Source organism: Apiospora kogelbergensis, assembly GCF_038363985.1.
Source record: "Apiospora kogelbergensis strain CBS 113332 chromosome Unknown utg000001l_segment0_segment0, whole genome shotgun sequence".
NCBI classification, from domain to species: domain Eukaryota; kingdom Fungi; phylum Ascomycota; class Sordariomycetes; order Amphisphaeriales; family Apiosporaceae; genus Apiospora; species Apiospora kogelbergensis.
The window spans coordinates 7,348,509-7,361,891 of NW_027117418.1; the positions used below are offsets into that span (position 1 = coordinate 7,348,509).

Consider the following 13,383-nt stretch of genomic DNA (forward strand, 5'->3'; position numbering starts at 1 on the left):
GACGTCGACACGGGCCTAGAGCTCGCCCAAACCCCAGAATCCACCGCCGGTCGCGCATGGCTGACGCTGAAGCTCGGGAAGCTCCAATGCTCACTCGCGCTTCTTGGATTCACACACTCGTCTGGTTGCCTCACTTTACGAGCTCGCGCTTCCATTCCCTCTCCCCTCGAGCCTTCACCCCCATGAAGAGAGCTCATACACAATGGCTCCTCATGTGGGGTTCGACACCGAACAAATCAAAGACAAGGCCCGCAAAGACCTGCTCTACCTCCTCGAAGCTGTAAGTAAGGCTGCCTCCAATTGCTCCCACGATAGCTACCCCGTACGCGAACATCCGACCTATTGACCGACCTTTCTGCTCTCTCCCCTATAGGTTCGCGGTAAGAAGAACCTCGTTATCGAACGAAGTCTCGCCGGCCCCATCGGTACCGTGGTCAAGGTCTCGACGCTCCAGGATTACGGCGTCGACAAGTTCTTCTTCATCGAAAACAACAATGCCGACACCAGCCAGCGCAATGTGGTTTTCATGGCGCGGGGCGAATGCGCCCGCCATGCGGCGGCGATTGCTGGTGAGTGCCTTGTCGCCCTTCGATCCCAAGCTGCTGCCATGTGTGTGGGGTATATGTTGTTGCTTCACCGTAATTGGGTTCAGGATGAGCACAACCCATAACGCCCTCAGCACACTGGACGCGCGAGATCCCACTCTGTTTGGCTGACAATATACGATGTAGAGCACGTGAAGCGATTGCAACGTGAGAGTCAAACAGGCCACGAATTCCACATCTTCTGGGTGCCCCGCCGAACACTGGTGGCCGACAAATTACTGGAGGAGAGCGGTGTCTTGGGCGACGTCAACATTCATGAGCTACCGTTATACTTCTTCCCTCTCGAACGAGATGTGCTATCCCTGGAGCTCGAGGACTCTTTTCGGGATCTCTACCTTTCCAAAGACACTACACCGGCCTTTCTCATGGCCAAAGCGCTCATGGAGATTCAGTCCAAACATGGTCTCTTTCCCAGAGTGATCGGCAAGGGTGACAACGCCAAACGGGTCTCGACACTTCTTGCGCGTATGCGACAAGAGATTTTAGCCGGAGACGATACATCTGAGACCAGCAGGGCTGGGCTGACGCCCAGTAACACGATGGAGAGTGTCATCATCATTGACCGTGAAGTTGATATGGTCACCCCTTTGCTCAAGCAGCTAACCTACGAGGGTCTCGTTGATGAAGTTTTCAAGATCCAGAACAACCAGACGGACGTTGACTCGACCATTGTGGGAGCTGTGGCCCAACAACCATCTTCCAGTACATCTACTACGCCACCTGCAGCGAGTCCAGTATCGAGGAAGCGGAAGATCCAGCTTGACTCCTCCGACAAGTTATACGATGGTCTACGCGACACCAACTTCGCCATCGTCGGTGGTCTGCTCCACAAGGTTGCAAGGCGTCTTCAGAGTGACTACGATAGCCGGCATACTTCCAGAACGACGGCTGAGCTCAAAGACTTTGTGAAAAAGCTACCTGGGTACCAAGCCGAGCAACAAAGTCTCAAGATTCATACAGGCCTCGCAGAAGAAATCAAGAAGTATACGGAGACAGATGAGTTTAGTCGCATGCTCGAAGTCCAGCAGAGTTTAGCTGCTGGCGCTGACCCCAGCTCCCAATTCGATGCAATTGAAGAGCTTATTGCCAGAGACATGCCTCTTGCGGAAATGCTACGCCTCATCAGTATTTACTCTTGCATCTCGGGCGGGATTAAATCGAAAGAATACGACCAGTTCCGAAGATTGGTTCTAGAGGGTTATGGCTACCAGCACCTGCTCACACTCAATAACTTGGAAAAGCTGCAACTGTTCCTTTCGCGAGCGTCGCCGATGGCAAGCATGATACCGATGGCGGGGTCTGGGACGGCGACGGGTACAAAAACTAATTACACATACCTCCGGAAGCAACTGCGTCTCATTTTCGACGAAGTTAACGAACACGATCCCAACGATATCGCATATGTCTACAGTGGTTACGCGCCACTCTCGATTCGACTTGTACAATGTATACTACAGAAACAATACCTACTGTCCATTACACGCGGCAATGGTGTAACTTCAACAGGCACTACTACGGGTGGGGGCGCACAGGGCTGGCGGGGTTTTGATGAAGCAGTCAAGCATGCAAGGGGTCAAACCTTTGATGACCTACAGAAGGGCGAGGATAAGGCAGTGAAGGCACGGGCTCTCCTGTCTGGGGGCAGCGAGAAGAAGACGGTATTTGTTGTCTTCGTTGGAGGTATTACATTTACAGAAATTGCTGCGCTCCGGTTTATAGCCAAGAAGGAAGAAGGTCGGTGTCCCCCTTTCTTATCCGTGCAACTTGCTTCCCTACTAACATGCTTTTTTTTCTCATTCATCAGCCCGAAGAAACATCGTTATCTGCACAACGTCGATCATCAGCGGGAACAAGATGATGGATGCGGCGATCGAGAAGGAATCGTTTGCGAAAGAGCAGCCGAAGGCTCCTGCGGCGGGTACTGCCTAGTTGGGAATGCGGTTGGCTATCGAGATCGGGAAGCGGTGGTCGTACATGCGAACCATTCTACCTATATACCCAAGCGTCGCATTATGCAGAAATACAATATCGAAGACTGTCAGAGTAGAAACTACACTGAGATTGCATCAACCCCAGTAGCTCCCCATGAGCCAGCTGGAAGTAGTTGCAAGAGTGCTCGCAAGCGACACGTGCAACTCAATGCATCATCTAGCTTATCGTGTTGTATACCATGGTTGATCCGCGTCGATCTTATTGTTGCAACGGATATCGTTGGTGCGATCTTTATGGTTGTTCTCTATGGTAATACGGGTATTTCGATGCTGGACTCTTTTGCTACGCCGATGCCATCATGCTCGAAGAAGTAGCAAGTAGGTTGGCTTAGTCACGTGCTGGGCGAAACAGTGGCTCCACCTTCCGACGACCTGAGCCGTTCAGGTAAATTCGATGCAGTGCTTGCTTCTATATCTCCCTCTCCCTCTCACTAATGTCATTGTAGCGGCGCATATAATTAAACGCACGCCCGAGTCGACCATTGTCAATTGACACTCGAGAAACCAGGGAGCTCTATATCCTCGCCTCCGTCGAATTGTCCTCGTCGAAAGGACTGACAAGCCAATTGCCACTGGAGCAATAGCCATACTACATGTACTCGGGCAGTCCAGTCTAGAGAGGTACAGTGCCCACTTGCCATGTCTTCTTACTGTGATCGGTCCTTACCCGCATCTCACATGATGGGCCATCAATGTATAAAGCGTCTTCAGATGAGGATGACCTGACCACCATGGGCTAATACGACCGAACAGATCGAAATAGTCTTTTCATGATATGATTGTACGGTAGCAACTTCCGTGGCATAGGGGCGTCGAGCGAGGGGTGCTAGCAAGACTCTTATGGGCACACTATCTATATCATACGCACACAGAAGTCGCCAAGTTGCGAATATCCCAATTATCAACCCCAGCCCATCCAAAATCGTTATATACCTACAAAACGAACAATAAAACGTCCCAATCAAGCCCACATCAGCGGCACGGCCGAGTACATACTATGGGTGGTACTCAGGGGACGACGCTGTTGGAGGGGGAGAAAAGCTTTGGTCCCCGGCCGGTCGTGGACTTGGACGAACTGGACCTACATCTATCCGTTCTGGCCTCTTCCAAGGGCGATCACCACCATCATCGTCATCTGCCCGAGCCTGTGTCTGCTGCTACTACGCCTCCCGGGCTTGATACCCACCTTTCCATTCACACCGGCCCGCCCACATCCAAAGGCACGCCGAGGACCGAGTCTGAGATTATTGTTCGGATAGACGACATGGATTCGGATATGAATAGTCCCTTGTCAGGGTCCGCATCACACGACGACATAGAGTAAGTGTTTTCTCGCAAAGTGCATTCATATTTTCGGCGAGTTCGTTCGCAGGGTTCGCTTCACACTTGTTCCATCCATTTCCATCCCAAGTATTCCATGTGTACCCCGATCTTGACCAGTCACATAGGTCACATCAGGACCAGGACCGGGTCGTTGATGCAAGCTTGCTAGGCTTTCAAGAGAGCTTGAGGAAGTCTACCACCTCAACAACCTCAGCGCTGTCAGATAATTCCGAGCTCTCGTCGGTCCCGCCTTCTCCAGCATCAAGCAAGGCTACCACCCCGGTCAACACCGCAGAAGCGATACCTGCAGTTACGGAAACGAAGATTACGGAAGCGATAGCCATGCCTACACCCATGAAGGTCAAGGCCAAGCCGCGACAACTTTTCGACGTACGACCCAAGGTTTCGATACCTAATGACCTCGGGCCCTATGAGTACGCCCACCAATGCATTGAGGCCGCCGAGCGCTCGAGACTGAACCCGTACGCCCTTCATCAAGATGAATACCTAATCCTACGGGACCACATAACGCACGCACAGGTCACGACGTACCTGAATATACGGAACGGTATCTTACGATTGTGGCTCAACAACCCCCGTATCGGGGTTGCACGTGACGAGGCCATTGGCTGTGCTAAAGATGCCAGATGGTTTGATGTGGCCAATGTATGCTACGAGTGGTTACTACGCCGCGGTTACATAAATTACGGCTGCTGCGATGTCCTGTCATCAAAAAGGCGATCAAAAAAGGCCGCTCAAAAAAGGAAAGGCAAGACGATAGTGGTGATAGGCGCAGGTTTGTCTGGTCTCGGTTGCGCACGGCAACTCGAAGCTCTGTCGAAGCAATATGCAAGACAGTATCAGGACTTGGGAGAAGAACCCCCGAGAGTTGTTGTACTCGAAGGCAGGAGTCGCCTGGGTGGCCGTGTCTACTCGCGAGCGGTTGACGGAAGCCGGAGTCAGCGGCTGTTCGACTTCAAGGGCAAGCGTCACAGCGTGGAAGCTGGAGGTATGATTATCACAGGCTTTGACCGTGGTAACCCACTCAATGTCCTGGTGAGAGGACAGATGGCGTTGCCTTACTACGCTTTGCGACCTGACGCGACACTGTACGATTCTAACGGCAAGCCGGTTGATTCTCACCGTGATTTGCTCGTAGAAAAGCTGTACAACGATTGTCTTGAACGAGTCAGTGATTACAAATTCAAGAATCAGCCTACCAAATTCATCGAAGGCAACCGGGCCTTGATGGATGAAGGCAAGGACAGCAATTCCGACGGGAGCAAGACCATTGCCCAAGTAGAAGAAGCAACGGCAGCTTTACCACAGGCCCCTCCCGTGTCTGAGCAGAGTTTGGGACCTCGAGTAGACCTTGTACCTGTGTCCACCGATCGAGCGACAGGCAGAACACATGTCGAGCCAGGCACGCCAGCCGCTCATAAGGCTGCTTTCAAGGCCAAGGAAATGGGCTGGGCTCTCAAGGAAGGCGTGACAGTGGACCGAGACTTGGATCTTGAGGCCGCGGCAAGGGATCCTGCGACCACGCTCGGGTCCTTGATGGATGAGGCCATTTCACAATATCGAGATATCATCGATCTTACACCACAAGACTACCGACTAATGAATTGGCACATTGCGAACCTAGAATACAGCAACGCTATCAACTATAATCAGTTGAGTTTAGGCGGCTGGGACATTGATGCCGGTAACGAGTGGGAAGGTAAGCACACCATGGTCGTTGGAGGCTATCAAAGCGTTCCTTGGGGCTTGGCTCAGTCTCCTTCGCCTCTGAACATACGCAAAGAATCTGCTGTCAAAAAGATCACCTACCATCCTGAGGGCAAGGGTGCGGCCAGAGTCGAATGCGATGACGGGTACTCTGTCGAGGCGGATTATGTTGTTTCAACAATCCCGCTCGGTGTGTTGAAGCACGGAAGCGTGGAGTTTGACCCACCGCTACCCCCGTGGAAATCGGACGTCATTGGGAGACTAGGGTTCGGCATCCTGAACAAAGTCATCCTCGTGTACCAAGAAGCTTTCTGGGATTCCAATCGCGATATTTTCGGGGCGCTACGAGACCCCCTTTCTCGTCACAGTTTACGACAAAGCGAGTACACATCTCAGCGCGGCCGCTTCTTCCAGTGGTTCAATGTATCCAACATGAGCGGCATACCTGTGCTCCTCGCCTTGATGGCTGGCGATGCTGGATTCGATACCGAGCACAGTAAGAACGACGATTTGGTGGCCGAAGCCACAGAAGTCCTGCGCGGTGTATACGGCACCAAGGTGCCTCATCCCACACATGCTATTGTCACACGCTGGGGCTCGGATAAGTTTGCGCGTGGTTCTTACTCATCGGCGGGGCCTGGGATGAGGCCTGATGACTACGAAACAATGCAGCGCTCGATAGGAAATCTCCATTTTGCTGGAGAGCACACTATCGGGACACACCCCGCGACAGTACATGGCGCTTACTTGTCAGGTCTCCGTGCAGCGTCTGAGGTCACGGATGCCATGCTTGGTCCTATCGACATCCCAGTACCCCTAATAATACCGAAAGAGTCAAGTGTTATCACCATGACATCCAGTACTATTAAGCGTAAATCGACAGCGGATGCGCCAGTCTCGCTCAGAGCCGCCAAACAGGCGAAGATCGATGCCCACGAAGACGCGGCTTGGGCTCACATCTACGAACAGATCGGTGACCGGCCTTGGCGGCCTCAGAAGGTGGCCGGAAACGCCTACCTTCTATACAGCAAGACCAACTTCGAGGTGGCTCGTCAGCGCTGCGATCAGGGCCGGCGGCCAGGCAAGGGCAAGCCGAGCCCGAACGAAGTGCGCGTCATGACAAGCAAGATGTGGAAGGAAGCCGCCGCGGACGAGAAACGCCCGTTTGAAGAGCAGGCTGCAGAGCAGAAGAGAGTATACGCCGAGAAGCTCAAGGAGTGGGAGACCGCGACCAAGGACTGGGATGCCAGGGCCCTCGAGGTCAGACGGGTTTGGGAAGAGGCCGGCAACAAAATCGCCAGCACAGAGGATAACACAGATGCGGCGGCTGGCCGCAGTGGCTCAGATGGGCTCTCGGGTCGAGAAAGGCAAAAAAACCAGAAGGCTGGCACGTATGTCGAGAGTGACGACGTGAGCGATGTCGAAATGACGAAATAAACTGGGGGCCGCCACGTACGGCGGGATGCGACGACTGCAGCTCTCTCTGCTACAGATTTCACACGGCTTCCCCCGCCTCAGCTCCGCATCACATAGCGATCTTACGATGAGACGAACGTGCTCCTTCTTTTTTTCTTTTTTTTGCACATATTGGTTGGCTCCTACAGCGCTCAAATGGAGAGGACAGGACGGCTTTTGGTTCTGGTTGCACAAGTGGGAAACCGATGGCATGGCATATCTACATGGCTTGCTTGTTTGCTGCTGGTTCGGAGTTCCATGGCTTGGACGGACCCCCTTTTTCTCCGCCTCATTGCATTGGTGGTCGGTTTCTGAACTGATGATAACTTGACTACCCCTCGTTCACTCATGGAATGGGCGTTAGCGGAAATTCTTTCTCGGCACTAGCAGTATAATACACACCGAGACGCTTGTTTATGTTTGAAATTTGTATAGATTCAAGGCCGGTCATGTTCGAGTATACTACACCCCCTTTCCCAAAACTATAACTGCGTCAAACCTTGAAAACTCACTCTAAACCAAAATAAGCACGCCTCACCTCGAACAGCCAATGTATATGTCCAAATTGACCCTGGTTCTTCCTCTCTTCTTTTATCTTTTTGCTCCTGTATGCGTGTGTGTGTGTGTGTGGCAGTACTGAGTTCCTGCCATCACTGGGAGAGTGGACATTTGGTTCTTGCTTGATGAAGAGAACGACATCTGCTTCTGCCCGTCCTGTAATGCCTTGGTGGCTATTTCACCACTAAGAGCAGATAGCCTCTATCTTAATACCGCGAGGATAGGGAATTACCCTAGCTCCCTATTGAGCGAAATCCTTGGTTGGAGGGCTTCCATCATCGTCAACCGGCTGACACGCTTCACGAATATCACGCCCCACAGCCATGGAGTGTTTTCCTGGTGAAGAACGAGGGTGTCATGATGGCCCAGACTGTGAATGGCCGCAAACGAGATTGCACTCGATTAAGTATGGTGAATAGGTGTGCCTGCTGTTAAGATTGATTGGCCAGCAGGGAAACAGCAGTGTTCTCTTACAGCTATGGTCAAGCAGTATGCAATAAGCAACATCACTTTTTGCTCTACCCTTACCCAGGGCATCAAAGCATCAGGGCACGGTAGGGCAAAGCTCACCGTCCAACTTTTCATGTGTGCGTGTGCGTGTGCGTCCCTTATCTCGATCTACGAAGATATACTTTAGAGCCCCTGTGGGTAGGTTTCTCTGGGATATGGACACTATCATTGCTTGATTCCCGGTTCTGGTCAATGGAGTGGCGCTGGTCGTCGACCGTATTGACACCAAATCCCTACGAGATTGAACATTCCAGGCTGGTCATATTTGGTCACTGGAAGTTTTACAGGGGGGACACAAGTAACCAACTACCTGCAGGCATGGACAGTTTCGACGAGATAGTGGTGTCATAGGGAGTAATATGGAATGGTAGGTCAAAGTCAGCCATGTAGACACTGGAATACCACACTGTCCTAACAAGCCAACCTTTCAGGTGCGAACTATGGCTCTGAGTATACGACGACAAACTTAATATCTCGGAGATCGTTTTCCAAAGCCTGATCACAGTTCCGCAAAAGTCGAACGCACCAGACAGAAATTTCAAAGAGAGGGAACCCGTTTTCTTTCCCATCGCCAATTTGCCTTCATTTTATTTCCAATCTCACACCACTACGGACGAGTCATTGTGCCTGTGAGGTTCAATATGGCAGACAGAGGCTCAGCATCGGAGGCCGATGACCGCGATGAGGATATGGAGGGAGATTACAACATCCCGGGTTTCGTCGGGAAGCCGGACGCGGCGGAACGGCGAGCTGCACATCGAGAGAAAACAGAGAGTCTGCCTATCACGTACCAGCAGTTCCAGCAGCACATGCATTCACAGCAAGTACCGGCCTCTCATCCTCGCCAACGTGTGCTGGCAAGGGGGCAACCTTTGCTGGCAGAGTCTGCTGTGGATTCGAGTTCCAGCCGCAACAACGCCGCCGCCAACTTGCCAACCGCTCCTCTCCCCATGATCCAAGCTCGCGAAGGGCAGGATCCAGTACAGCCAATCCGACTCCCCGATTCGTTCAATGGCATCCCAGATGATCGGGGATTTGGTCCGACCCACTGGCGCCCACGCCTCCATCGCGACGGCCTGCGAAGACCGCCCCCCTACGAGGTACGAGTGGGAAACTCAGCAGCCGCGTGGGACCTTCCGAGACGGAACACCGTTTCCCCAGCCCGGGCAAGAACTGCGCCTTCCCGTGTGGAGCCCAAGTCTGCCGGTGCCAGTAGGCCCCAACGCCAGGCCTTCGCTCACCGTCACGCAGGAGAACAGAGGAAACGCGTAAGTGGCAGCTTCTTTCCCTCTTCTGATCATGCTCCCTTCCCCGCCAATGTTCCGCCTCCATTCAACGCGGTCGTCGCCGAGGTCCATCGATTCGATAGTTCAGCTTTTCCATTTGCTGTATAACAAGTGAGCTTTTGAAATTCATCGATAGGGGGCTAACAAGGTATACCAACCCCCAGGACCAATCAACCTGATTACACAAGGGACCTCCTCAGTTCTCAGGCGCCGTCTCTTCATCCCCGCCGCCACCCCCGAGTTGATGACGGCTTCGTGCTCGGTAGTTCTCCCGCTCCTCAGGGAGCGCATAACAACAGCAGATACCAGAGCAATCTATACCCTTCTCAACCATCTTTGCCTCCCGTCATTAATACAAACAGCTATAATTACCGCCATAGCAGCTACAACAGCAGCTATAGCAGCTCCAGCAACTTTTATCCTGCCTCTTCTTCTCCCGCAGCAGGGGCAAGACCACTTGCACTTCACGGGGCCTTTTCACCTTTGCAACGTGGCAACGAGGACAACGAATCCCCAAGGAGCGGCAATGGCGTATTTTCCCTGTCACAGGCACCGCAGATAGGAGCCTCATTCCAGGCCTATAGCAACTACAGTGTCTCGGCAGATCCGAGCCCCTACCAATTCGGTAGTGATGGGGGGGAACTCGGCAACTACCAAGCCGAGCAGGTGCAACACCGTGAGCGGCAAGCCGTCCAAACCTATATGAACACTCGCAGACATAACGGGCGTTACGGCCATGGCTACCACCGTGCCGGTGACAGTTCTCAGTCGCCGACGCTGGCGCCGATGGAGAGATCGGCTGGAGCTGGTGTTATTGCGACTGAGACGCCACCAGGATCGTCAACCTATTCCTCGCTATTCGCTTCACCACCATCCCCACGTGTACGGCCATCAAGGGCGGCGGCTGCCCCCGGAAGCGGCATGGCAGCACCGCCTTTACTATCCGAGGGCCGGGGACCCCATCCCCATCCCACCACTGCTGCTTCTTCTTCTCCCAGCCGCGCCACTCGTGCTCGCGCTGATGAGACGGCTGCTCCTCTCCCAGACCCCAACGGCGACATAGCTATGGCCGACGAGCACCACAGCGGCGACACGACCGAGGACGATGAAGAGTTCGAAGAGAGATCACGACAGCAGCAGCAGCTGGGACAGCCACCTGAAGACATCAGCGAGAGCCCCCTGCCGCCGCCGCAAGAACCCCACGACCAAAATTTTCGCGACTTCGAGGAGGCGTAGGACCGTTTTCGCCGAGAGTGGTTTCATGGCAACATTTGGGAGAGAGTGGGTCTCTTTGAGTCCCTGGATTAACTTCTTTGGAATCAGGTAATGAATTAGATTGCATTTCCAGAAGCTGGTATATGTCGTGGGCCTCGGCCGCCCCCTCTGACGAGATGTTGGAAAGAAAGGCCCTGAGTGGTTTGTGGGTTGGCCGGGTGGTAGTCTGTAGGCGCTGTGCATGAGGTGTCCCTTAGGATGACCGGAGTCAGCGTGTCTGATACCGCTCTACTACCTTCGTACCATTCGATATAAAGAGGCTGCCGACAGTGCAAAAAAGGGGTTCGTTTGTTTGTTTCCTTTCCGACAAAGTTTCTCCATAGACTGTATATACTAATATACATCAATCGGGACAATGTCGTAGTACGTTGCTTCTTCCGTAGAAGGGGGAATCTCTCCTTGCGTACTCTCATCTTGGTGACACCCAGCTGTCTTCCTTCCCATGCAGCTAAGGGGGATAGGTAATGAATAGATCGGAATTAGGAAAACTCACGGATTGTTAAAAAGCATGCAGCATATTCCAGTAACATGGAAGGACATCAGGGGGCTAGTAGAGAAGTAATTGTATACGAATTCAAGGCTGAAAGGCGACTCATAACGCCTGTGAGGACAAGCAAGGTGTGCACCCATATGAGCAAATTCTCATCATGACAGGATCAAATGTCTAGCAGCTAGAACGTTGAAGAAATATCCGCCAGGACAACCAAGCGAGCCCTCAGGTCCTGACCTTCAACATCAGCACACATCTCCAAGGAAAATCCCTTGTCAACCAGTAAAAGTGATTCAGAAGTTCAGAAATAGTTTATTGAGGCTTTAGTACACGGAGGGCCTAGGGTACTTGTTACAAAGGGAATTATGCGTGTGAACCGCTCCCCTCCCGTCTCTCTATCTTGTCGCTTCAAGCAGCAATTTACATGTCTGCGGAGGCAGTGGCACCAGTGATAATCTCGACCAGCTCTCCGGTAATGACGGCTTGACGAGTGCGGTTGAAGAGAATCTGGTACTTGTTGATCATTTCACCAGCGTTCTTGGAGGCGTTCTGTACAGATTGGTCAATATCGTATCTAGCCTCTTAGGAATATCATTCAAAATTTCACTTACATCCATGGCGTTGCGACGGGCAGAGATCTCGCAAGCGTGACCCTCAGCCAAAGCCCAGAAGAGAGAGTTGGCAAGAGCGTACTCGCGCATGTTGGGGATCAGCTCCTCGTCAACCTCGAAGGCGGAGAAGTTGGGCGAGGCAGCAATGGCATCCTCGGAGAAGGCCTCAATGATGGTGGGCTCGTAGCTGGTGGCGTTGATGAACTTGTTGTAAAGGATCTTGATGCCAGAGTACTGGCCCTCGAGCTGGACGATCTGGTCGGCGATGGCCTGGGCATCGGCGAAGGTGGGGACGCTCTTGCCAACACCGGCGAAGCTCAGGACGATATCCTGGTTGTTGGTGCGGCCCAGCTGGGAGCGGGCCTTCTCGCCGATGATGACGAGGTCGGCCTGGCCGTGGGTGAGGCTGCGGCGAACCCATCGCGACAGACCCGAGTGCACACCACCGCAAAGACCCTTGTCGGAACTGCAGATGATGTACAGCGGCTTCTTGTCCTCGGTCTCGAGGGGCTTGGTCTCAGCGGCGTCGTAGACCTCGTTGGAAGCAGCACCGTACTTCTTGGCGTCGTTCATGGCTCGCTGGGCGCGGGTCAGCTTGGTGGAGGCGACGATCTTCATGGTCTTGGTGATCTTCTCGATGTTGCGAATGGACTTGAGACGACCCTCGATCTCACGCAGGGTGGCGTAGGTGGCCGCATTGTTGGCAGTGCTGCGGGAGCGAAATAGTGTCAGCTTTCAGATGCCCTTCGATATGTAACTCAACCCACAAGCACAAGCCCAGCTCCATAATCCGAGTGTCTTCCATCTTGCACCCCGGGCCGGACCCAATTGGTCCATGGAAAACCGTTGTTCTCTTCCAAAACTCTCCCTCGCCGAATTGACAGCACCCAGGAAATCTCCGACGTACCGAGCAGGAATAGCCGCAGCTGCAGCTCCAGCGCGCAACGCCGGTCTTGCCGCCCTGGAAAGCATTGTGGAGGAGATTAGAAGGTAATTGGCGTCCCGGGATCGGTATTCAGCGGTGACACGGTTGACCACGGATGCTCCTCGCGATCAATTGGTCTGGGGGGACGATGGGGGGGTGGTTGAGATGGATTGATTAACTTGGAGTCGGTTCAATTCGGGCTCAACCTGTCTGCTATTGTCTCTCGCTGCTACCAAGCAAAGCTCCATTTTCCCTCTCGTCAATTTTCGGCACGGGCCTAACTCTTTCCGACCAAGCTTCCGTAAGTACCCATGAGCCATAGCCCAGGTCGCAGCCACAGCAAGCAGGCAGCACCAGCCACGTCCCAATGTTTATCCGATGGGATGGGATCGGTCTCTGGTTCCCCACTGAGATCTTGCCACCTGTTCGCCGATGATGTGACGGCTGGTGGTGTTCCCTTTTTGATTTTTCTGCTACCCTCACGCCTCCCTCCCTTTTTCCCCTGCCTTCCCTGCCTCCCATGCCATCTCCGTTGTTCTGCTTCCAGGTTGGTTGCTCTCGGCGTTTAACGTAAGCGGAAAGAGACCACCCATTCCTCCTCCCGTGTTCTGGTTCTGCCTGCATGC

General features: G+C 53.2%; 4 protein-coding genes across 4 annotated transcripts; 3 read left to right on the forward strand and 1 right to left on the reverse strand.

The window, feature by feature from the left end:
- Positions 1-202: 202 nt before the first annotated feature.
- On the forward strand, positions 203-2,534 carry PG998_002373 (Sec1-like protein; the record flags this gene model as incomplete). Its single annotated transcript, XM_066869191.1, has 4 exons — positions 203-280; positions 374-569; positions 732-2,339; positions 2,410-2,534. 4 exons carry the CDS (start codon positions 203-205, stop codon positions 2,532-2,534), a joined length of 2,007 nt encoding a protein of 668 aa, XP_066737606.1.
- A 1,059-nt stretch (positions 2,535-3,593) lies between these two features.
- On the forward strand, positions 3,594-7,084 carry PG998_002374 (flavin containing amine oxidoreductase; the record flags this gene model as incomplete). The annotated part of the gene is made up of 2 exons (XM_066869192.1): positions 3,594-3,916; positions 4,045-7,084. 2 exons carry the CDS (start codon positions 3,594-3,596, stop codon positions 7,082-7,084), a joined length of 3,363 nt encoding a protein of 1,120 aa, XP_066737607.1.
- Positions 7,085-8,811: 1,727 nt separating this feature from the next.
- On the forward strand, positions 8,812-10,692 carry PG998_002375 (uncharacterized protein; the record flags this gene model as incomplete). The annotated part of the gene is made up of 3 exons (XM_066869193.1): positions 8,812-9,270; positions 9,332-9,438; positions 9,645-10,692. The coding sequence occupies 3 exons, from the start codon at positions 8,812-8,814 to the stop codon at positions 10,690-10,692; spliced, it is 1,614 nt and encodes a 537-aa protein (XP_066737608.1).
- Positions 10,693-11,641: 949 nt separating this feature from the next.
- PG998_002376 (ATP synthase gamma chain) lies at positions 11,642-12,900 on the reverse strand (the record flags this gene model as incomplete). The annotated part of the gene is made up of 3 exons (XM_066869194.1): positions 12,740-12,900; positions 11,833-12,541; positions 11,642-11,770 (listed from the first exon to the last, which is right to left on the reverse strand). The coding sequence occupies exons 1-3, from the start codon at positions 12,802-12,804 to the stop codon at positions 11,642-11,644; spliced, it is 903 nt and encodes a 300-aa protein (XP_066737609.1). The 5' UTR covers positions 12,805-12,900.
- Positions 12,901-13,383: the final 483 nt, after the last annotated feature.